Raw genomic sequence first — 24832 nt, 5'->3', positions numbered from 1 at the left:
ATTAGGATCGTTACACTGCCAGTCTTTTATAGGAGAAGCTTTCCTTTGTTTTTTACACAAAAATACAACAAAAATTCGCTGGCGCTTCTGCTTCTCCCCCTAGAGAAATAGCCGGTACTAGACTACCCCGGCCGCCGTAAGCAGTGGTAAAGCTGCTGCAGATGAGCGAGGCAGTGGTTGCACGCCGTGGGCCTCCCGCAGTGAAAGGTCGTCCTGAGAGCAGGACAACTTGGGAGTGGAGCCCGCTGTTCCTGCTGTTTTGCCTGGAGAAAATGTTCCGACCATGGCCCAGGGATCGAGATCTGAGGGAGACTGGCCATTCTGTGGCCTTGAAGAGGCAGAGATCTGGGTTCAGGCAGGGGAAGGGACTAGAGCCTTCCGCAGATCCACACCGGCAAAGAATAACTCCAAGTCTGCTCAGTGTCAAGATGATCAACCGGTAATTGACCTGCTTGCTGAAATAACAGTCACGAGTTTTAGAGGAAGGTCACAGAACCCGGAGTCTCAGCGTGGCAGCCACGGTGTCTGCTAGTCTGTAAACAGTCACCAGACATGAGGAGATACGGGAAATGTAATCTGTGGCCACAGAAAAAGCAGTCAGAATAAAACGAACATAAGATGGCCTCCGTCGTGCTCTTGGTTACCACTAAGACGTGTAGCCGGCTTCAATTGTATTTGCTGTAAATGCGAAATTTACACCAGATTTTGAAGAGTTAATACTAAAAAAAAAAAAAACCACTGGAAGGTATTTAATTAATTTTTGCATTTATTATTTATTGAAATAATACTATTTTGAATATTTTGAGTTAAATAATACATTCTTAAAATTAATTGTATCTATTCATGAACTTTTCAATGTGGTTACTGTAAGGTTTAAAACTATGTTATAAGACTCATTTCATAGGTGTTTGAAATAACAGAAGATGGGGTTTTTAAATCTGTGATTTTAAATATTCAATCAAATAAAAATAGGTTAAGAACTAAAGGAAAATATTGTGTTAATGTGTGAGCTGAGCAGAGAAAGGATATTTCACTCGGGTGAATTTCACTGGATTGGTATAACATCAGATTGGAGAAGAAGATGAAGGAGACTGTGCACCGGAGAGAGATGAAGAGAAATTAACAAACCGAAGAACAGGGAGACAATTAAACAAGTTGACAGGAGAACCTCAGTACCTGTGGTACAAGGTTGACCTACTTTTAACTGGAATCCAAGAATGAAGAGACAGTGAGGACAGGACAGAAAAGCTATTGGAAGATTTAAGAGTTAAGAACTTCTCCGATTGGTATAAAATGCCACCTAATAGATCCCAGAGGGTCAGTGAATCCAAAGCAGGATAAGTTAAAAAAGAGTCACACCTAAGTTCATAATAGAGTACTGAAATTGAAAGATTAAGATAAAATCTTGAAAGTAATCAGAGGAAAACATTATGTACAAGAGAACATCATATGAACAATGAGTGACTGCTGTGAAGACACCATAGAAACCAGAAGGCAACAGAAGGACATATTTAAAATCCTAAAGGGAAAAAACAAAACAAAACTGTCAACTCCTATCCAGAGAAAATACCCTTAATCAACAAGGATGAAATGAAGACGTAATGAGATACATGAAAACTGAGAGAATATGGGGTCAGCAGAGACGCACAGCAAACAGGTTAATGGATGTCATTTAGGCTGTTGGGAAATGATACTAGACACAAAATGTGATCTATAAAAATGAAAAAAGAGCACTGGAAACAGTAAGTAGTTGGGTAAATGTGGAATACTATGTTTTCCTATTGTAATTTGCTTTAAAACACCGGTACATAAGACAAAGATGGGTACATGGAATTATACTTGCATGGTTATTACTTTTGTGAAGTAGGAAGCATAAAGTGAACAGTAGAAAATGAGTAGCATCAGGTGTGTTATGAGTAGAGGTTCACAGAGAAAGTTTATAGTGTCAGATCTAAAGAGCAAATAGTTAGAATATTGACCCTATATGGGTCTGTTAATGATGCATACTGTTAGCCCTACATCAGTCACTAAAAAATAAGAAGTATAAGTAAGAACTTAATAGAAGACATAAAATGAAACATAAAAAATACAGTTAATTGAAGAAGGAACTAATGAATCACTGAACAGTATATCAAAAACTAATGATGTATTATATCTTGGCTAATGGAACATAATAAAAAAAGAAGACAGGAAAAATCATCAGATGGAAAAAAATAGAAATGAATGGAACACAAAGAGCAAAATGTTAGATTTAAGTCCACTTACATCAGTCATTACAATAATTATAAATGGACCAAACACTGAATTAAAAGACTGAAATTGTCAGACTGGATTAAAAAAAAAAAGAAAAGAAGATACATCTGTATGTCATCTGTAGGAGACACAGCCATATATTTTTTTAAGTAAACTCTTCCTCCGGTGTTTGGCTCGAACCACAACCCCAAGGTGAAGAGTTGCATGCTCTACCAACTGAGCCAACCAGGATACGCTTAAATAAAAAAAAGTAGTATAATTAAGAATATAAGCTTGAAAAAATATGCAGTGCAAACATTAAATGTAAAGCAAACAAGTATTTCTTAATATCAGACAAATAGTCAGCAAGACAAAGGTAGCATGAGATATAAAGAGGGACCTTGCACAATGGGAAGTGAACAAGTCATCAGAAAGACACAATAATGAATATATACCCAAAAGAGCTATTATAATTTATAAGGGAGAAACTGGCATAATGAGGGGAAAATAGAAAAATCAAGAATAATAATTAGAGATTTAAAAAATACCTTCCTTAAATAATGAGTTGTCAGAACACCATCATCCGACCTGATGTAGCTGCTATTCACAGAATAATATGCTTGACTGCTGTAGAACACACATTCATCGGTAATCCTGGTCTTGAGGAATACTTTACATTCCACAAAACTAACCTGTTAGAAGTGGGTAAATCAAGGTTTTTAATAATTGTGTGGATTACGCAGCCATTGCCACAGTCTAGTTTTAGGACGTTTCCATCTCCCCAAAAGTTTCCTTGTGCCCATTTCCAATTAACTCCCATTCTCGCATTGAGCCATAAGGAGTCACTGGTCTATTTATATGCCTCCATAGATAGTCCGGACCTTTTATAAATAAAATTACGAAATACGTACTTCTGCATCTTGCTTCTTCAGCACGGTATGTCCGAGCTCCTCCCTGTTGTCCCATCAGTTCATCCCTTCTTGTCGCCGAGTCATGTCCTGTCAGGTGCCCCACCTTTGGGGCATCCACTCCTGGTTGGCGGATCTGGAGGTTGTTTCCAGTTTGGGGCCATCATGAGTAAGACTGCTGTCCGCGCGTGTGTACCTGTGTCTGTGTGCACGTATGTCCTTCCTCTGGAGCAGATTCCTAGGAGCTGAATTAATGAATCTTATGGTTAGTTGATGCTTAACTTTCAGGAAACTGCCAAATTGTTTCCGTATGGCTGCCACTGTTTTCCTTTCCCACTCGCAATAGGTGAGGAATCCAGTTCTCAACATCCTTACCAACACTTAGTATTGCCTGTATTTTTTATTGTAGCTGTTCCAGTGGATACGAGATGTCACCTCATCCTGGTTTTAATTTGCATTTTTGAATGGGCCTATTTGCTACTTTATATATTCATTGGTTAAGTGCCCACACGTTTTCCCATTTTTAAAATGAATATGTCTGTCTTCTCACTAAGTAGGCGTCCTTTGTATGATGTGACTACAAGTCCTTTGCCAGATACACAATTTGCAAACTATGTTTGCCTTCCCTTAATCGTGCCTGTTATCTGTAGAAAGATATTTATCTTATATCCTCTGAACTTGCTAAACATTTGTTAATTCAAGAATTCTTTAGTGTGTTCCTTGGGATTTCCTACATAGAGAACCCTTTTATCTGTGACTAAAGACAGATCTAATGTTTCCATTCCAATTGGGATGCCTTTAAGTTTGTCTTTTTGCTGTATTTCACTGGCTGGAGCTTTGCAGATAATGTTGAGTAAAAGTGATAGGAGGAGTCATCCTTCCCTAAGTTTTGATCCTAGGGGAAAGACGTTCAGTCTGAATGTTAAATACAGTGTTAGCTATGGGTTTTCACGGATGCCCTATTAGATTGTGGAAATTCCTTTCTTTCTTTTTTTTTTTTTAAGATTTTATTTATTTATTTGACAGAGAGAGATCACAAGTAGGCAGAGACACAGGCAGAGAGAGAGGAGGAAGCAGGGTCCCTGCTGAGCAGAGAGCCCGATGCAAGGCTTGATCCCAGGACCCTGAGACCATGACCTGAGCCGAAGGCAGAGGCTTAACCCACTGAGCCACCCAGGCGCCCCGAGGAAGTTCCTTTCTATGCCTGCATTCTTGAGAGGTTTTATTATGAGTTAGTGTTAGATTTTGTGAAACACTTTTTCTGTAGCTTTCAGGGTTAACTTGAGGTTTTCCCCCTTTATTAATATGGTTTATAACATTAACTCCCTTTTGAGTGTCAGCACTTGGCCCCGGTGTGCTCTGTCCGTTTTACATGCTGCTCGATTTGGTTTACGAACGCTTCTTGAGGATTTCTGTGTCTGTGTCACAGGGATATTTTTCAGTGGTTTTCTCGTAAAAACGTGTGGGGTGAGAAGGAAAGACTGGCAGGAGAGAGGTGTGAGAGCACTTGGTGGGAGACGGTGAAATTTGGATGGCTACATGGGTAAACGCGTTTCTCAAAAACCCCAAGTCCGAGGACTTGAACGTCTTTCCCAACAAGAGACAGACGGCCAGTGACACAAGAAACAGTGCCCCGCGCCAGTGATCGTCAGGGAGACGCTGCAGTCAAAGCCATAGCGAGAGTCTACCTCACAGCCACGCCTCCTCTCAAAAAACCCCAGAAAATTGCACGTGTTGGTGGGGACATGGAGAAATTTGAACCTTTGTGCGCCGTTGGTGGGAACGTAAAAAGGTGCTACATCTGGTAAACAGGATGGCAGTTTCTCACAGAATTAAAAATGCAATTACTACATGACCCAGCAGCTCCACTTCTGGATTGACAGCAGGGCCTTGAACAGGTGAGTGTACGCCTGTATTTGGAGGAGCGCTATGATGGGGAGGGCACGGGAGCCACCGCGCCCACCCCCAGGGGAGGCGGAAGGGAAGGGGAGACAGAATATAACTCATCCTTAGGAAGGAAGGGGATTCTGCCCTGTGCCGCGGCAGAGTCCTGAGGACGTCCTGCGTCATGCTGAGAGCAAGGGCCACACACACACACACACAGACACACACACACTGGACGGTTCCGTGCGTACGGGGCACGTAGAGTGGCCCACATCCTATAGAGAGAAAGTAAGATGGTGGTGACCAGGGCCTACAGGGAGGGGCGAGTGGAGGGTTATTGTTTGGTGGGGACAGAGTTTCGGAGTGGCAGGATGAAGAGGACCTTTTGCAGTAGCTGGTGGGGTCCGGCACAGATCAGGAGACTGTGTGATATGACCCATCTTCTGCAGATGGTTAAGACGGTAAATCTTAGATTGTACTTTAGCACAATCAAAAAAACTAAAAGAAGTCTTGGGTCTGAATACAAACAAAAGTGTCGATTTTATTTTTCCGTAAATTATAATCCTGTTATTTTACAAGGCGGGATGGAGGGAGAGAGTTTGTCCGGCCCCCACTATGACTGCTGTTTTTCTAACAAATTCCTAACGGACTTTCAGAAGTGGTCCAGATAGCACAGGTCATGTCCCGGCGTTAACAAAGTGTGCGTGTGCATGTACTTCACAAATACCGTTGTGTTGGGGAGAAAAGAATCCCGTGTCGTGACGTGAGACAAATTGTCATTTTTCTCGTGGTCTTTCATCCGTCCTGGCTTCGCACCTAAGTCCCCGCGGAAGGACCCGGAGTTCACTCTTGCGCGGGTGTTCAGATAAGACGTACAGCAACATTTAATTCTTAAAAACTTCTCTGCTGGGGGAGGTCCTGTTAGATGAAAATAGTTCCATTGATTTTAATGGACAAAGTGACACGTTTTATCTCAGTCCAAGATGCAGTTTTCACAGAGGAGAAGAATTAGTAAATAGTGAAGAAATTTTATTAGAAATGAACGTTAAATACATTTCGCTTGCTCATAATATGTAACGTGATGATGTGTTATCCTCACCGGACCAGGAAGCAAGGTCTCGCGCACGTAGGTTGGGGGAGGGAGATGGGAGTCCTTCTGACTTGCACACCGTCGTCTCTGCTGACATCTTCCTCTTCGAGGAAGCACGTGGTCATCTGCATTCACACTGAATTTAAAAATGGATTATAGCTGAGACATGTCTCAGGTCACGACAAGGGGCCACAGGCACACTGTGAAACACACGGAAGTTCTCCGCTCTCAGAGAAGGCTGCCCCGGCCTTCTCGCTGGCTGCAGGTCTGCCCGGGAGCATTTGGTTCCTTCCCGGACTGTTGAGTGAGGCAGATCGTTGGTACGTCTTTGTTTGAGATGGTGACACCAGAACAAACCAGCGCAATCTGTGGCCTCTTCACTCGGAGCGTTCTGGACGGAGAGTTCGTGATTCTACAGAATCGCGTGATCTGAGACATGCTGGGGCTTCTCGAGAGGGTTTTCGGGGAAGGTGTTGGACGGTCGGCGCATGTGGCGGGTCTGTGGGCGGCGTGGGCTCTGGGGGCGTGTCTTCGCCGTGATGCGCAGAGCTCGTCTCTTTCACAGATACGTCGTCCGGCTCGGAAGACGAGGGCTCGGTGCAGGGGGACTCGCAGGGGACGCCCACCTCCAGCCAGGGCAGCATCAACATGGAGCACTGGATCAGCCAGGCCATCCACGGCTCCACCACCTCCACCACCTCGTCCTCCTCCACCCAGAGTGGGGGCAGTGGCGCCGCCCACCGGCTGGCTGATGTCATGGCCCAGACGCACATAGGTGAGTGCCTCCCTGTCCTTGCCGAGCAGTGGCCGTGCCCGGCGGTGCGAGTCCGTACGAGCCTCTTGGCCCCGGGATCCATTCAATGGGCGGCGGGCGGGGAACCCAGCTCCGACTCCTGGGCCACTTGGCCGCTTTTGTGAAACCCTTGCTTTTGCTGTTTCTCGCCATCCCCCGTGTCTCCGGGGCTTTCTGCTGCTAAGGGAACATGTGCTCCTTCGTTAGGGGACCCGGAGCCCTGTGTCTGCGTGTCCTCCTCTCACACTAACACACGCTTCTTCCTGGAGTCGTAGCAGTTTTCAGTGAGTCTGCTGTTACTTTGTGTGCTGTTTGGGGACGTGGGGGCTCTTGTCACTTCTGCTGCAGACAGCTCTCTGCCCGGGGTGTTTGAGGCTCGGAGCGGGTCCAGGGGCAGTCCTGTGCGGGTTCTGTGCGGAGGAAGGTCCTGTCTGGCAGGACCGGCACACAGTTAGGAGGCACTGCCCGAGATGTTTGAAAGTCGTGTGCAAAGGAGATCAAGGAAGGCTTCCTGGCCTGGAAGAGAGCGCACTGGGTGAGCCGCGCGGCTGTCGGAATCGTAGGCAAATGAGGACGTGTGTTTCTGTCCCCGTGGTGCCTGGCATTCCTTTTGCCGGGAAGTGGGGCAGGTGTGGCATCCTGATCCCTGCTCCCTGTTTCAGCGATGGATTAAGACCTTCGAGCTTCCCAGTCAATATCCCTCACATGCTGACGGACTTGCTTGGGGTGTGGTGCTGGGGTCCAGGGTGCTCCCATTCAAACTGCCCATGGACCCCATTACCTCGTCCACAGTCCACTCCCCTCACCATGCCGTGGCTGGCAGCATGGCCCTCGCCACATCAGACCTCGTGTCTACAGAAATTGCAAACTGACAGCAGGGAAAGTTCATGAATTGAGTGCCGGATGGAGATCTCAGACTCACGGGTCTTTGTTTCCAGATTTTTAGCCGCTTGTGAGAGCTCACAGAAACTCACACCACTTTTTAGGACTTCGCCCCAAGAGCACCCACTCGAAAGAAGTTGAACTTAAATGCATCAGCTTTTAACTTTGCTGGTAAAATAATCAGAGGTGCACTCTTTGTTCTCCTGCAGAAGCTGGTGTGGCCTCCGTCCCCACATGGGCCGCTGCTGGCACCCTCAGAAGCTACTTCCTCCTGCTCTGGTCTTTTAGTGGGAATAAAAGGAACGATGATGTCTTTGCTTTGTACCTCTCAGAGCTGCGGTGAGGAAAAAGGAGGAAATGGGAAAATTCTTAGTGTTTGGACAGCGACAGTCCCTTGCCAAGTGGTGTTACCAGAGCTGAGTTCCACGCCCGTGGGTGACAGCAGCACCAAGAGCCTCTGTGTGAAACCAGCGTCCGTTAAAAACGAGAGCGAGCTGCGTGACCAGGACGTGGGTTAGGCTTTGTGTTGCGTGTGTGTCCAAGCCCGCAGGGGCGCCTGTGGGGGTGGTTGGACTGGGGCCCTCCACCTCTGCCGCCCACGCCAGCCTCGGGAGCCTGTGCACGCTGACTCTGCTCACTTGTAAGGAAGTGTCAGAATCTTACCAGGAGAAACATATAATTTCAGATTAATCCCTGCCTTCGGGTCTCCCTCTGTGACGTTTCATGTGAAACGCTGGAGGAAATTATAGCTGAAGGATCAAATTTATCCGGACTGTAAGAGGTGGCGTGACTCACGGACCTCACGTCTCAAGGCAGCCTGAACAGAGTCTACGGCGTGTGACGCCACTGTCATTCCCAATCGGGCACAAAGATAAGTTCCTAGAGTATCTGGACATTCTCCATATGTAGGACAAGTCTTGAAAGAAAGCAGTGGCAAGATACAATAAAATCCTGAATAAGGAATGAGAATTCTGTGGCAAAGCAGAAGAAGAAGAAGGAAGAAGAAAGCCAGAGGACCCCGTATGGTCGAAACCATAAGACCTGTAGGGCACGAGGGTGTGTGCGCGTGCCTGTGTGTACATGTGTCCACACATGTGTGTGCGTGCATGTGTGAAGGAATTTAGAGTGGAGCCACTGCGGCCTGTGTCTCTCATCCCTGCTCACGAGGTGCTTGCCCAGAGTGGTGGGCGCTGCTTCTGCCTGACCTGGGGAGGGATCCCACAGTCACAGGTCCCGGAGGCCAGAAGACTCTGCAAACCCCAAGTTGCTGTGGGTTTTCACGGTGACGACATGCGTGGGCCCCTCACGTGCACCCCCTGGTCAGGCCAGCTCCGTGCTCAGTACAAAGCCCCCTTCCAGGAAGTTCTCCTTCCCACGGCCCCGCTTGCCGTCGGTCCTTGCGTGGCATGTGACGTGGGGCCGCCACGACCTTCCTGTTCAGACACGCAGCAGAACGTGCCCTGTGCACCATGGGCTCCCACACGTCAGGCAGGGGTGGAACCCTTCGCTGCGGGCCCTCGTTCCAGTGACAGCCAGAAGGTTCCAGATCATTCCTAGGACGTATTTATTCAGAACCTTGTGCACTAACGGGCTCGCGACAACAGGGAGACAGAGGAGTAAGACATCCCCAGTCCCGTGTCGACACCAGAAGCCGAGGAGGACTGGCGGAATGCTTCTGACCGCAGGAAGCACGCTTGTGGGTCTGGAACGTGGAAGCAGAAAAAGTGGGCAGAAGCGACTCAGGCTGTTCTCGACTGAGGCAGAGCAGAGCGGAGCACAGGCGTGGTCCGTGGGGTTCGCATCCGACTGGTTCATCCGGCGCATGGACCTCTGCAGGAGCCCTCTGGTCGCTGTGCATGTGGCCTGCCGGCTGACTCTTCCAAGGCGCCGTCATGTGGGGGCTGTGGGCCCACGTGGGGCACGTTATCCTTCGCAGACACGTGTGGGGGTAGCTGCTGTCTCGGGGGTGTTCAGGATTCAGTGGTGGGAGCGCCGTGTGCTGTCAGTGAGCCCATCCTGCTCAGGGTTCCTCCGGGCCCCTGAGGAACAGGTCAGAGGCCACCACGCTCCCCACACGTGTCGCCCGACGAGCCCAGAGCCTGCAGCTGCACGTTCACGTCTAGAAGCTTCTCTACCGAGGCCTTTATTCTGAGGCCTTGAATGGCCACCATGGTGATTAGTTACCCTTTTATTTATGTGCAGTCACCCAAAGTATCGAATTCTCTCACGGGCTCTTCCAAGCAGTTATGGTCGTAAAGCCTGAGCTGCTCAGCGAGGACGGGGACTCTGGTGAATCGTGCACGCGGGGGCCGGGGTCGCCCGTGCAGCTTCACCCCGAGAGCTCCCCGGTGGCCGCACGTGCGGCGCGCCTTCCCGTCAGACGGCCGTGGACTAAATGACGTGGGCTGCGTGGGCCCACGGTGTCCGCTGAGCTGTCCCGCTCTGCTCGCTGGGACAGGGGCATGGCAAGCGGGCAGGCATGTCCATGTGGCAGGAAAGCTTTATTTACAAAAGCAGGTGTCAGGCCGCCCCGTGCTGTGCCGTGGGCCACCCCTGGCTCCAGGGGCGCTACGCCAGGCTGTTGGTCGACGGGCAGGGACAGGCGGACGCAGAGCCTGCCATACCGGCCAGCGTGGACATTCCACCGTGGGTTACGGAATTCTCAGGTCTCCTCTGGTGACTCGGGAGGGGGAGCCTGGCTTGGAAGCAGGTCCCGTGGCGCCACCCTTAGCTCCTCACACAAGCTTGTCCTGTGTTGTCACATAATTTGGGCAGAAAGCTGGCATCTGTACAAATGCTGGGGGACGGGGGGCGACCGTCACCACCCTTCTGTCCGTCTGCTTGGGGAGCGTTCTCCAGCCGCGGACGCCGCTCCAGCGCACATGTCGCCCTGGCTCTCGCTGCGTCTTCTGTTTCCTTCCCTGGAGAGCGCTCCTCTGAGGCTCATCCTTTCCTCTGATGCTGGGTCCCGGGAGGCCGGCTTAGAGGCCCCGACCACTCACGGCCGCCTCCCCTGGCCCGCACCACATTCCTGCCTCCCCCACTGGCTCCTGTCTCCCCAAGTTCCTGCTGACTCCATGCACCCCACGGCTTTCACGGCTACCTGCTCCTCACCGACAAGCGGATCTGCGTTTCCCACCATGAAATCCCTCGCAGCCCCCACTGTAGACCGCCTCTCGACACGGCACACGGGTCCCCCGTGCCCGAGAGCAGCCTGCTGGAGAGGCCGTCCTCCCCGCAGCAGGCTTGCGACCCCGGCTCTGTAGCAGCTCGTTCCCACGACCCACGTGTGTCACGTCCTGGTGTTTGGTGGCTGCACATGCTGTAAGCCTCGTCTGTGTCCGTGAGTGCTCCCAGCCCCGTCTCCCGTCAGGACGGTTTCAGCCCCTTGCACCCTCACGCCCTTGCCTTCTGTGTGGTTCCAAGCCCTGCTGCTTCTTCGGTCCTTTGGGGACACAGATCTGCTCCTGTCTCTTCCCAGAAATGCCGTGACTTTGGATTTTATGCTCAGAATCAAAGTAATGGGTTTTAGGTCCGGAAGCATCTTGTTGGCTCATGCATGGAACACTCCGTGCCAGGGGAGGACCTGGCTGGCCGGCACAATCACGCCTGCCGCACGCCGGAGACGCACCTGCTCGGGTCTGCCGTTTGCGGAACAACAGTGCATTGAACTCAGAAAGGCGTCCCAGAGCCATTTGCACCTGACGCCCTTGAGTGTCACAGGTTCTCTCTTGGAGCTTCTCAGAGGCCCACGTACAGGCAGAAGAGGCAGAGCGCGGCCTCCAGGCCTGGGTGACGCGCCCGAGGGCATGGACATCCTAGCCGGCGGTCAGGGCGCCCTGTCATGTGGTCCCCTTGGCCTGGCGAGGACCCAGTACCCCTTGTTCCGCGGAGGGGAGACTGAGGCCCAGGAACGTGGGCGTGAAGCCACAGGCGCCCAGCGGGTCCGTGGTCAGCAGGACCCCACAGACCTGGGGGTGCAGGAGCCCCCGCTTGTCACGGGAGGGAGCACCTTTCCAGACAAAAGCTCAGTTGACTTGGCATTAACCGTGAAGCCTCCCCTGGCCCCAGCACACCCCGCAGGGTCCATGGTCTGTGGAGGCTCTGGGACAGCTGCAGCCTGTCCGGAGTTTCAGTTTGTGGTCGTAAGAGTCAAGAGGCTTTTGTGCGAAGCTGAAGGTTGCTGTTCTGACACCTGCGTGTGGGCCTGTGTAGCTGATGCTGTCTTGGCCTCCGGATCCGTGGTCCCGTGTGCAAGGGCGGAGAAGCTGGAGGTCGTCCTGAAGTCAGCCCCGGCTCAGGACCTGGGCCGGAGACATGTGGGTGCAGAGACCACCCAGCCTTCCGCACACCTCCAGCCGTGGTCTGCGGACAGTCCTCCTGAGCCGTGAGAGACGCCAGCAGCGACAGGTTAGGTTGGCAGCCGGAGGGATGCGGGGCGGGTCCCCCATCCTGATCAGCCGTGCGGGGGTGGACCTGGCCAGGGAGCGGCCCGGCCAAGCCCCCGCCGAGTGGGTACTCTGCCCCTCTGAGGCCAGCTCCTTCCCTCCACAAGGTCGGGTCTGGCCCTGCACGACCTCATCGGGACACCTGCTTTCCACCCCGATGTGGAAGGCTGTGAGCCAGAGCAGCGGGGTGCATGGGGGCGGTCTGAGGTACGACAGCCCATTTCTTGCTTCCCTGTCCGTGGTCACGGAGGTCAGGGTGACCGCGGGGCCCTCGGGCTGGGGCTGTCCTGTATGAGTGACGCTCGGGCTCCTTCGAGTGCATCGCTTGGGACCCACAGCGGTCCTCGGGCCACGAGCACGTGCTTGCTACGGGCAGAAGCTGGATTTCCTAATTTCCTACTGTTCTTCTCTCAGAAGTTATTTGGGGACTGAGAAGTAATTAACATGGCTCGAAAGTGAGGTCTCTCCCCACTTGCCCCAGGCATCCCCGTCATGCCGGCAGAACCAGAGCTGCTTGTCAGCCGGGGCTGGGACCGGAGGCCCTTTGGGTTTGTCACGCGTTCCTTTCTTTACTCCCTGTTCGTTCACCCTTCGGACCGTTTCTCCAACGTTGGCTGAGCGCCAAGGCTGTGCACTGGCGTGGTGTCCTGTCAGTGTCTGCGTAGGACCTGAGGAGCCAGACGGGGCTGGGGATTTAGGCCAGGAACTGGGGGTTTCCAGGTTCAGCCGGGGACCAGCCTGCCCCCTGAGATGGTCTTGGCCAGAAACAGCTGTCCAGGTGCCATGGAAACCAGTGCACAGCTGGCCAGAACGCCCAGATTGGGCATCCGGGGAGTGAGAGGGACCCCAGTACCGGGTCATAAGGACGGCCAAACCGCATCCCCTCCACCCCTCCACCCAGGCCTGCACCAGCTTGAATTACAGCCTCTGGAGGGACCATCAGCTGCTGGAAACAAAGTCCTATAGCGTTGATGACGCAGGCCCCACCTGGCAGTTCTCAGCAGAAGAGGTGACCCTTGACAGGTGGCTGGAAGGGGGTCCCCGTTTTTTCCCTTGACCTTGAAAGGACTGGGAAATGGACACAAGAACCAGTGCACTCACTCGCTCGGAAGACACAGACCTGCCCTGAGGATCTCAAGGTGTTGCCGCTGCACGGGGCCCTCCGTGGCCGCACCGGGAGCTGACAGGCAGGTGCTCCCGCTGCATGAGGCCGTCCGTGGCTGTGCCGGGAGCCGACAGGCGTTTCGGCCCTTTGAGCTGCGCCTCCAGCCGGAGTCCACTGTTCTTGTCTGTCAGCATCTCGAGCGTCTGTTACTCATGTGGTGTCTCGATCTTCATCAGAGCAGGGCACAGCGTGTCTTGCAGCGGTGTGGCCTCTGACGCCCCAGCGGGCCGGCAGTGAGGGGAGCGACCCACACAGATGAATGTGGACGGTGCTCTGCGGTCCCCCAGCTGCGCTGTTCCTATTTTCCTGTCACCAGATGGATCAGAATCATTCCTTCCCTGCGTCAGAGCGGAGACCCCACAGCGCTCCCAGCACAAACCCCGATGGGCCGTCACCCATGAGGCAGCCGCAGCGTAACTGGCGCACGAGTCGGTCTGAAAGCATGACGCGCTGAGCTCCCGTTCCCGCCACCTCGCTGAGGTGGCTGGCGGGGGTCTCGCTCACGATGCGTCTCTGACTGCAGCGTCCTCACGGGAAGTAGGAGACCCCAGTGAGTCCCCGTGTAACAGCAGAGAAGCAGATCGCGTTTTCCGGTGCAGGGAAGCGCGTTGGCAGAAGCACGCGGGGCTGGCGGAAGGGGTGGACGCTGAGTCCCAACATGGATGAGAGCCCCTGCTGCGTGTCCCTTCGTGGCCGGACAGAGTGGCCTCCCTCGCCCCTCTCAGAGGTGATCCTTTCTGGGCTAAGATGTAGGAAATTGCCCTCGGGGGTGAGTCTGCTCAAGCCGCTGTCATGGAGCGGCCCGGCTGGGGTTCCAACAGCAGAGATTCTCGTCCCACCTCCTGGGGGCCGGGACCCCCAGCTGCACACGTGGGCAGGGCCAGTGTCTCCAGAGGCCTCTATCCTGGGGCGCAGACGCCATCCCCTCCCCGGGTCCTCACGTGGTCGTCCCTCTGTATGTGTCCATGCCCTGATCTCCTTAGGGGGACCCTCATTACATCCAGTTAGGGTCGTCCTAGTGACCTCTGTGGAGACCTGTCCGAGGTCGTAGGCATGAGGACTTGCATGTGTGACCTGTGAGGGGACACAGCACGGCTCCCACCAGGACGGATCCTCTTGGCAAAGGGGGACGAGATGGCTGAGGGCCCGTGGCTGGGGCTCTAGGGCTTTGGGGTGCCGCACAGAGACCCCATGGGAAACCCCACATGGCGACACCACAGGCCTCGCTCACACCGTGCTGCGGCCATGGCCTATCGTCTTGCGACTGTCTCTGCACCCAGCAGTCCCGTCGCACATTGGCCGCCTTGCAGTCAGGGCTGGCCTCACGACGTGCATCTCACAGAACAGGAAGCGGAAGCACAGACAGGTGAGTGATGGGCTGCGGGGGGTCAGCTACGAGCCTGGGGCCAGGCACCAGGCGGGGGACACTGGCCACCCAGCCCCGTGCACATGTCCGTGTGCAGGCACGCCGGGGTGTGTGTGACGCAGGATGGACACGCACGTAAACACGTATGTTACATGGTCATTCAGAATCGCGTGCACTAAAACAGAACTGCTGACATTTCTTGAATGCCTACCTTCCGTCACCCAACCTCGTGAGAGCCTTCTGTACGTTTAATTCACTTCCCAGGCCCTGTAGGGGACTGACCGTGTTAGTCCCTAATGGGGAGGACAGTGAGGCACAAGGGGCTAAGACGCTCCCCACGACCTGGGGGCACACGCAGAGCTAGGGGGAGACCCCAGAATCTGCCTGTGAGGCTTGAGTTCCCCGCAGCCTCTGCTGTACCTTCACGTTGGGAGGGGAGCCGACTGTGGTCCGTGTTGAGCAACGTAGATGAACTTAGAGATGACCCTCGTGCCCAGACTTGCTGCGGACGAGGACGCAGACCCGGCCTTTCCCTGGGATGCGGCAGTTGGTGAAACCCCGTGACTCGCTCAGTCGTGACAATCAGAAAACTTGTGATTTGCTTCTTTCTAGAGAATCACTCTGCACCTCCTGACGTGACGACTTACACCTCAGAACACCCGATCCAAGTGGAAAGGCCGCAGGGCTCCACGACGTCGCGGACGGCGCCCAAGTATGGCAACGCGGAGCTCATGGAGACAGGCGACGGTAGGTCCCCTGGTGGGCACGGTGCCCCGTTCCTGCCCCAGCCATCCGCGTGCAGCGGACTCTGACCCGTGTCGTGGCTCCCACGGAGGGTGAAAGGGCGCGAGTGGCGCACAGTGTCCCCATGTTAGCCAAGAGCGCGTCTGCATCGGGAGAAACACCGGCGTGGTGTGGAGGAAGTTCAGTCTTGGGCGGGAGCAGGCGTTCTGTAGGTTCTGACATGCTGATCGATCACCGATGTTGGCGCAGGAGTTCAGAAGCGCTCTGGAGGCCTTCAGCCCGAGAGTGGTTGTTAGACGAGCAGTGAGAAGTTGCATGTAGAACAGAGTAGTCGGCACGTACGGCCGGTGTGGTTTCCTTGGGCTGCGGAAGGAGGTGGGCTTTTTCCTCCAAATTGGAGAGAATGAGCAGCGGTGATAATGCCCGGCAATGGGGCTGCACGCCGTCCCCCCGCCCTCGGTGCGGCCACGGAGCGGACTGGAATGTGGGCCTCACGCTGTGTCCTGCTCTTGTGAGTGCAGCCTCTCCCAGGACGGGGTGGAGGGGACAGGAGGTGCGATTTCTGTGGAGATGGCCCGCATGGCCAGGCTGTGCGTGTGCTGTCCCTCCCTCGGGGCGCGTATCCCCGTTGCCGTCCACGAGCTGCACCAGCTTCCGGTGTGACTGTTCCCCCTGGAAGACGCATGGTGTCCGTGTCTCGGAGCCGCTCCCCAGACGGAGGCGGGCCTGCGGAGGACGCACACGTTGGCCCTGGCGGTGTCAGCACTGTGGTGGTCACTAATTCCCGTTGTTTAGAAAAGTTAAACTTCATGCCTTTTGCAACAGTCATTTTGCTGACTCGGTTCTCAGAATGGTGTCGCTCGTTGTTACAAAGCAGAGCTGTCTTGTTATCAGACGGGATTTACTCTTCCCTGTACACAGGGAGAGATGCTAAGGCTCGTATCCTGTGTTGTGCAGACACCCGGATTCACGTGCACTTTTAGCTGTGCTCCAGGATGCCTCATGTGCCCTCGTGGGCGGGACTCAGAACACGCACGAGGGCCACTGTGCACCCGTGAGAGGAGAAGGCAGGCCCGCCACGGGCCTCCGGTGCCCGCGCTTGCGTCAGGAAGCACAGGGACAGCACCTGACGGGTCGGCTGTCCCCCTGGATTTGGCACATCCGGCAGACCGCTCTGGCCCCACAGGGGAGCACCAGGGGTCTCCCTGCTCAGGGCTTCGGGGAGGGTCTCCCTGCTGTGTCGGCTCTCTGACCCCATTGGAGCGAGGACCAGAGTCTATGAATGGGAGGACAAACTTGTTTCAGGAATGGCCGGTGGGACCGGGCCTGGCCTGGGGTGTGACGGAGACAGCGGCCATGGAGCATCGTTCCTTGGGGCCTCTGCCCCACTGGGGCCTGCTGTTCTCCCGGGGACGGGCTCTCACCGTGTGGGGTGTCCTGGGGGCACTCAAGACAGGGCCCCGGCCTCAGCGTCACGGCCGCTTGGCCCGTGGGTGAGGTGCTGACCATCCCTTCCCTTCGTCTGTCTGTGCTTCCATCTTCCAGGGGTGCCTGTAAGCAGTCGGGTGTCGGCGAAAATCCAGCAGCTCGTCAACACCCTCAAGCGACCGAAGCGGCCGCCATTACGCGAGTTCTTCGTGGATGACTTTGAGGAACTGCTGGAAGGTGACCCGCCACCCCGTGTCCACGCGGCCCCCAGACCATCATGCCGGGCCCTGTTGAGACGAGCAGTGCCGGCCTTCCCTGGAGGACAGCACTCTTCTCTGGAGCATGCCCCATCCCCCTTTGCAGACAGGCCGAGAGCAGGCAGGCTCGGTAGCCACCCGCGCAGGCGTGTGGAGTCCCTCACGGGGGAATTTCATCCCAGGAGCCGGGCCCCCCATCCGGAAGCACAGCGGGCCGTGGCCCACGGTGACGCGCTCCGTCTGAGGAACGTGGAGCGAGTGTGTGCGCGTGAGGCCGGCCCTTTTCCTCGCCTCGGTGCACGAGCCTTTGCACTCATGGTCAAAGCAGCGCCGGGCGTATCACGTCCAACCCAAACCCATTGTCTCCTCGTTCCTTGTACCACACGCAAGACACGGCTGACTGTCTGGCCAGCAGGTGGATTGTGAGTCACGACCATGAGGGAGAGAACCCTCCTCCGGGAGCTCACCTCAGCGGGACAGTCCGGAAGATTGTAGTAGTGCCCCACGGCATTTGTCTTTGTTCGACTTGAGGGAACGAGCTCTGTGCTGATGGTTCAGAGTACGGGTGACAAATTCACACTGACGTGTCCGTGCTCAAGGGCACTGGGGCTTAGCAGGCTATGAGCTCTGGAGTCCAGAATCAGGATATTGTAGACAGAGCCGTTGCTGTCCCCAACTCAGACATGTTCAATACCCAGGGCACGCGTTCCCTGACATGTGCACCAGGCGTCCCTCTGTGCACCATCCCAACATTGTCCTGGAGAGCGTGAGCATTCCAGGCCTCCTCTCTGTCCCTGAGACCAGTCTGTGGGTCCTGCCTCTGATTCTAGAAAAGCGTGCATGTGTGCTTTCTGTCCGCTCATAACCTTGAGTAAGGGTCCCGCTCTCTTTAAAAAGAAGACGGTGTTCGCACTGATAAGGTGTACTTTTTTTGAAAACTTTTTATGTTTGAATGCTTGTAGTTCAACAACCAGATCCGAACCAGCCCAAGCCGGAGGGAGCACAGATGCTGGCCATGCGTGGGGAACAGCTGGGAGTGGTCACCAACTGGCCCCCATCCCTGGAAGCCGCGTTGCAGCGCTGGGGGACCATCTCCCCGAAGGCCCCCTGCCTGACCACGATGGACACGAATGGGAAGCCGCTGTACATCCTCACTTACGGTAATTCTCTGTGCTCCCTTCACCGTCCCCCGTGCTCAGCGGCCACTTCCAGGCGGGCTGAAGCCTCGCACCGCCATCTGTGTCTGGCACTCACCCCCACGGGACCCTGGAAGGAAATGCTTTAGGAACATACTTAGTTTGATACGAAAAGTTATTACTTGCTAAGTGATTCCTGAGTAGAAGCCAGAAATCGGTGCAAGGAACCAGTGGGTCACAACCCAGACGGGACGTAGGATTTCACATCTTAAAACGTGTCTGACGTTCTCGAAAGTCATGCCTCCAGGAACGACGGCAGTTTAAGAATTTGTGTCCAAACTCTGTGGCCTGGATCCCTCAGGAAACACTATGTTTTTCCAAAGAGATCATGCGAGGAAGCAAGAGAAACAGGCTTCTCTCTAGGTCTTCTGTCGGTACAGTTCCCGGAGCCGGTCTGCTCTCGGACGTACTTGGCTGTCCCGGGACGAGGTCCTCCTCATTGTCCCCTGGGTCAGGGGCTATGGAGGAAGCACACTGTCGGCCAGTTTGCACAGAAGCTGGGTGACTGGACAACCCCTCCAGCTCCTGCTGATTCTGCTGATTCTGATTTCCTTTCCTGATTCCAGGGACTCGGGATAACTTGAAGACTTAACAGGGACTAGTGCCCTGTCTAGTTTAATGTGCATGTTGATACGTAACAGATTGCACGTTTCCCCTTACTTGTGTCCTTGTCGTTTCTGTTCACAGGCAAACTGTGGACAAGAAGCATGAAGGTTGCTTACAACATTCTGCATAAATTAGGTACAAAACAAGAGCCGATGGTGCGACCTGGTGACCGGGTGAGTGAGTGCTCTTTATGGGGCCGCACCAGCGAAGACACTGCTGTTGGAAGTCCGAGTTCGGTGTCTCCTCGTGCTAATCCTACTAAGTCAGGCTTTGTTACATGAACTGTGGATTAGGATTAATTGCATGAGATGTCGTTAGCCTTCCAACAACTGCACAAGCGCAGCTGGCGTCCTTCTCGTGTTTTGTCTGTGAGGACGCTCAGACCGGCGAGGTGAAGTGTCACATCAGAGGAGGCAGGTAACTCGGAAGTGGTTCAGCCAGCACTCATGTCCACGCCTGTCCGAACCCAGAGCCTGGACTCCAGTCACCGTCCTGTTGTCACCTAGTGTCCTCTATCTGGGCAGGCAGACAGGATCGTAGAACTTGGCCTGTGTTCACCAGTGAGCCGGACCGTCGCGGCAGCACGCCGCTGGTCCCAGTCCTGTCCTGGTGTTGGATTCCGGGCCAGAGGCTGCCGTCCCTCGCTGAGCAGCCGGGTCCCAATCCTCCTTGGTGAGCCCCAGGGTGGATGTTCGGGTTTCTGTGGCAGCGTTATACCCCGTGCACTTCAGACCCTCGCCCAGCTTCGTACCCCAGCATGGGCGTGCGGCTGCGCTCAGAGCCACGGGGTCTTGCTTTTGCACGTTGTACCTTTTCCCCATTGCTGCTTTGTACCTTCAGCCCCAAATCTGACGTGCCCGCCCTGTCCCCAAAGACCTCTCGTTGAATGTCATCAGCGTGCCAGCGCCAAGCACCAAACCGACAAGGACACGAGCTGCCGTTGACTCGAGTTACCGCGAAGAAGGGGGCCCATGAGGAGGAATTTTAAAGATCGCCACAGCCTTGTCTTGACGTTTTTTATTGACCAAGTTTGACCTCCGGCTTTTCGATGTCAGTTACAGGTCTCGCACATCCTGAGAGTCAACCTTGCCACAAAGCTACAGTCCTCGACACGGAGCAGTACTGACGGCAACATAGACGTGTGGACAGAGTAGAGCCTGGCAGGGGGATGGTTTCCGTTAAGGGAGCTAGGACGTGAAATGGGGGGAGGACGGTGTCTTCCACAAATGGTGCTGGGAGACGGGGCACCCACAGCAGAAGGAGGACACTGAACCTTCTTACTGCGGAGTAAAAAGTTAACTCACGGTAGATCAGACACTTAAGGGCAAAGACTGTGCAACTCGGAGAATAAAACCGGGGAAAGCGTCACAGAATCTGGCAGTGATTTCTTAGACGACACCGAAAACACAGGCAACAAAAACGAAAACGTGAATTGGATTTCATCGAATGACTCCTGTGTGCCCCAGAGGCTACCGAGGGTTGGAGGCAGCGTGCAGGACGGGAGAGAACGCTTCTACAAATCCGGGATCTGTTACATCCGGAATCTGGAAACGAAACTCCCACAATTCAGCTACAACCAAAAAAAAAAAAAAAAGAGGCGAAACAACGGACAGGGGGCTTGACGGGGCCGGTCCGCCCCTGGGAAGATGGTCCACGTCCTGCTCATTCGGGGACAGTGCGTTAAAGCCCCAGTGATGCAGCACGTCCCTTACGGAGGCAAGAATGAAGACACGTCCGTGCTGCCAGTAGGAAGGTCCCCTGTGCAGCCACCAGGACGCAGTATGTGGTGCCCTTGGAAACGAAGCACGGCACGACCCCGTGACCCAGCACCGGGCCGTCCTTCCAGAAGAACCGGAAGTGGGGGCTTGAACAACATTTCTGCAGCAGTGCTCAGAGCAGCCTTGTTCGCAGAACCAGAGGGGAAGGAGCTCAGGTGTCCGCAGACGGACGAACGGAGAAGCGCAGTGCGGTGCACACACAGGAGTATCACGCAGCCTTAAAAAGATGAATTCTGGCCCGCGCTAACCCGTGGACGGCCCTTGATGGTTTTATGCCGCATGAAATGAGGCGGCCACAAAGGACAGGCGTAGGAGGTGCTTAGGGCAGTGATTTTCCCTGAGACAGAAGCACGGTGGGGCCCTGGAGGGTCTGTGGAAGTGGTTGGGGGCTGGGGACTAGGAGGGGAGGGAGAGGGGAGGGGCTGGGGGAGGGTTGGGGGAGGGCCGGCGATCTGGAGGCTTCAGTTGTGGAAGAGGAGAGTTCTGGGGCTGGTTCTGGAAGGTGGGGGCTGCAGGGCAGGGCGAATGTCTTTAATGACCCCAGCTGCGCACTTGGAAATAGCCAAGAGGGTCTGCTTTTGTACGTTCACGACAACAACAGCCCTATGTGATGTGACGGCTTCCTTCGCGCTGATCTGGGGGACGGTCTTAGTCCCGCCTGCAGTGAGTGCTACAAGGTCCCGGGCAGCTCCAGACCTTGAGGTTCCTGACAGGAACAAGGACAATGTAAAGCCCCCTGTTCAGCTAAGGTGGTAGGGCGAGTCTGGGGGACAGTTTTGGTAGAATAAACTGGATAAGGAGGTTTTCTGGCAAAAGCCAACCAGAACGGTGTGAGGGAACTACTTTTCTAAATCATCCTGGAGTCGTTCGTGGGGTCAGCATCTGGCACAGGCGTGTAGGCACCTGTACTGGGTACACGTGACCACAGCCGTCGACCGATCATGACCTCCTGTTGCAATAAACAGAGTTTTTACTCTCGTTCAAAATGACTTTTGAATAAAACATTATTTTCTCCAGAATAATGAGCATATTCAGTCTTTTACATAAAAACTTGCAGATATTTTTCACGTGGGTGACCTTATTGACGCAGTTTGGGGAATTACCTTTAAAGGAAATGCCTTTAAAATGCATTTGTGTGCCTAAGCTGAACGGGGTTGGGGAGGTGTGGCGGGTGCTCGGAAGACCCCAGGATGCGTCCCCCGTGAGGCCGGCCTGCAGGAAGCTTGCCGTGCCGGAAAGGATACAGACACACTAGGATCGTTCGCTTTTCTAGACGTTGGAAAGTGATCAGGTCCTCAGAACAGGTGGTGAGAACTGGAGATGGACTGTCCGGGCGGGGGACAGAGCAAGCTTTCTCCTTTGCGGGGAGCATCTGCGACCCCAGAAGTCTTCCCGGAGCGCAGAGCAAGCCCTGGGCTGTCGGCCAGCTAGCAGGCAAGCGTGGGAAATAGCCAAGGCGGGAAAGCATGTGAGGCCCAAAAGCTGGACAAACCAGTGTCCTCGGAGCCCCCCGTGTGGGGAGAGCCGAGTGTGGGCCCAGCAGGAGGAGTCGCTTTTAGGAGCTGAGACCTCAGCAGATGCGGGGCTGTGCCTCTGCCCCTTGACTCGCGGGTACGGCCTGCACTGCGGGTCGTGAGGTCCGGCGGCATCTGGAGCACGGGGTGCGGTCGTGAGGGGGCTGCGTGCCTCTGTCAGAGCGTGCCGCCTGCCCGCGAGCCCAGGAGTCCCTGCCGAGCCACCAGAAGACAAGCGTGTGCCGCGTTCAGACATGGAAGGAGGACATCCCTCCCTTAAACTGCGAAACAGAACAACAACGAAAGTCTTTCCATTTTTTTTTTGTTTTCGGTCTTTCCCGTTTTCATTCTAGTCTCCGGGTGTTCGACCCCGTCCGTCCGCTGCTTTGATGCCGTTGAGAGACAGAGCATCGGACCATTCTGTGTTCTGCTTTCATCGACTTTACACCGGCATGAAACGCTTCACCTTCCTTGGCACAGCTCTGCAAGGTTCCTCTAACGTAGCCTCGTTGGTAGGGGCCGCGGTGACTCGGCCGTGGGGACTGGAAGGCCCAGGTCAGGTGGGTCTTCGTCTGAGCAGAGCTGGGCTGCAGCCAGCCCCAGATCCCGGAGCACGACCAGCCTGGTCTGGCGGCGTCCCCGTGTTGCTCTCGGTGCTCCGCCCTGGGGAGGATGCTGCGCCACGGACAGGTGCTCCAGGAAGTCCATAGTTACCGGGTCCTTTGTGCGCAGGGCGACCATCTGTTTCAGAGGGCAGCTCGGCGTCTTCTGTGGAAGCCTCGCAAGTGCTCAGTTGGCGAACACTGAGCTTGGCCGGACCCTGGTCTAAAAGCCGGTGTTGTCACCTCCACGCGTCAGCTAAAGGCACAATACTTGAGGCTGTGACAAACCTCCAGGGCCTCCCAGAGGTCCAGCTGGTGGCCTCCTCTCCTTTGGCCGGGATGGGATGAGTCACTTTGCCGGTTTTCCCAGACACGGTTCTTCAGTACTGCGGAACGGCTCTTCCTGGCCTTCCAGGGGTTTGGTCCCTCGTTTCTCCGATTTCTATCAGCTGCAGGAGTGCCGTCTAGAGAGGAGACCTTCAGTTAGTCCCAGTCTTGTTTCATTTCCCACCGGCTGTCCTGCTGGCCGACATTGAAGACGTGGCCTGCTTGGTTCCCAGCTGCGGTCTGAATCCCTTTGTGCCAATTCGCTTACTTAAATATGGAGACAGAGCCTCGACCCAGCTGCTCACAGCAGAACTCACGACTTGTAGGTAGGACAATATTCGAGAAAAAACTGCTTAAGCTTCTGAGTGAGGTCACGCAGGACTGACGTGTGCACGTTAAGTCCCGGGGCCGGAGAGCGTCAGTGCACACAGCCAGCAGCTGTCCACAGGGAGGGACAGGAGCATGGACGCGGGCTGGCGGGCCGGAGAGACACGCTGGCCCGGGAGTGGTCCCGCACAGCAGAGTGCGGCGTGCGGTCATAGCACAGCTCTGCTCTGTCCCTAGGACGCATTCCCAGCCACCCAAAGGGAAAGGCTGGTCCCAGAGGAGCCGCGAGGACAGGACAGCCAGCGGGGTCCGCGGTGGGTGAGCCGCAGGGCAGACTCTAGAATGAGCTCCAAGTACAGTCGGACCATGTGTTTGTGAAGCAGTGGGTGCCACGTAAAGGGGCATTTGACATTGGAGCCTAATGGGAATAAAACAAAAGTGACATCAAGTTAACGCTCTCAGATTTCTAATTCTTCAGATTTCTAATTCTTCGCAACCTCAGGGCACACGTGGAAACACAGGTCAAGGAAGGGGAGCAGAAGCGCTTGGCGGGAGGAGGAGCCGGCGTGAGCCGCCCGCGGGAACGTCGTCCCTCGCTAAGGCACCACAGGGCTCTCAGAAAACATTTCAAAAACTGCTTTCTCCGTGGGGGTTTAGACGGACCGAACCTTGACCACCACGTGCTCATGGTGGCCTCCACGTGTGAGGCCGTGCGGGAGGGGGAGGGGGAGCAGGTGTCCACGGAAGCCGCCTCCGTGCCCACGTGCAGGGGCCCGACCGCCGGGCTGGTTCCGTCCACGGCTGCGAGCCATGCGCCGGGCCTCAGCCTGCGCCTCCCGCCTTCTCAGGCGACCCTCCTCACGACACTAGGACACAGGGAGGAAAACGAAGGCCCAGAGGGGTGAAAGCTGGCCTGGGACCAGAGCAGAGCCCCGTGGGTGTCCGCCCGGCCTCGTGACAGGGCACCAGGGCACAGCGGCGAAGGCCGCCGGACGCACCGAAGCCCCTGCGGAGCCCGGGGGAGTGGGAGGAGCAGGGCGGGCGCAGGCCACGCTGGCGGCGGGAGAAGCACAGTCGGAGGCGGCGGCGGGCCGGGTGCCAGACGTGTCCGCGTCCGTCAGAGGAGGCGCGCACGCCGTGCGAGTTACGTGCGCGTGACCGCGGTGTCTTCCGGCGCGCGCCTGAGGTCGTCGCCGAGCGCGTGGGCCCCGCGGCCGTGGCGGCTGCGGCCCTGTTTGGTGTCTGGGAGCCGGCGGCGCGCGCCGGCTGGTTAACGGCTCCCGCT

General features: G+C 55.1%; 1 protein-coding gene across 5 annotated transcripts in view; it reads left to right on the top strand.

Moving 5' to 3' along the window:
* DIP2C (disco interacting protein 2 homolog C) overlaps nucleotides 1-24832 on the top strand; it is a 369149-nt gene that overhangs the window by 223357 nt on the left and 120960 nt on the right. For all 5 annotated transcript variants that reach the window (XM_047740625.1, XM_047740622.1, XM_047740620.1 and 2 more), the window contains 5 exons: nucleotides 6680-6889; nucleotides 15381-15515; nucleotides 17058-17177; nucleotides 18160-18357; nucleotides 19081-19172. In XM_047740625.1, the coding sequence (XP_047596581.1) occupies nucleotides 6680-6889; nucleotides 15381-15515; nucleotides 17058-17177; nucleotides 18160-18357; nucleotides 19081-19172 (755 nt within the window). The remainder of the gene's footprint in view (nucleotides 1-6679; nucleotides 6890-15380; nucleotides 15516-17057; nucleotides 17178-18159; nucleotides 18358-19080; nucleotides 19173-24832) is intronic.

The sequence above is a fragment of the Lutra lutra genome, chromosome 8 (genome assembly GCF_902655055.1).
Source record: "Lutra lutra chromosome 8, mLutLut1.2, whole genome shotgun sequence".
NCBI lineage: Eukaryota > Metazoa > Chordata > Mammalia > Carnivora > Mustelidae > Lutra > Lutra lutra.
This window is presented reverse-complemented; position numbering and strand designations above follow the sequence as displayed.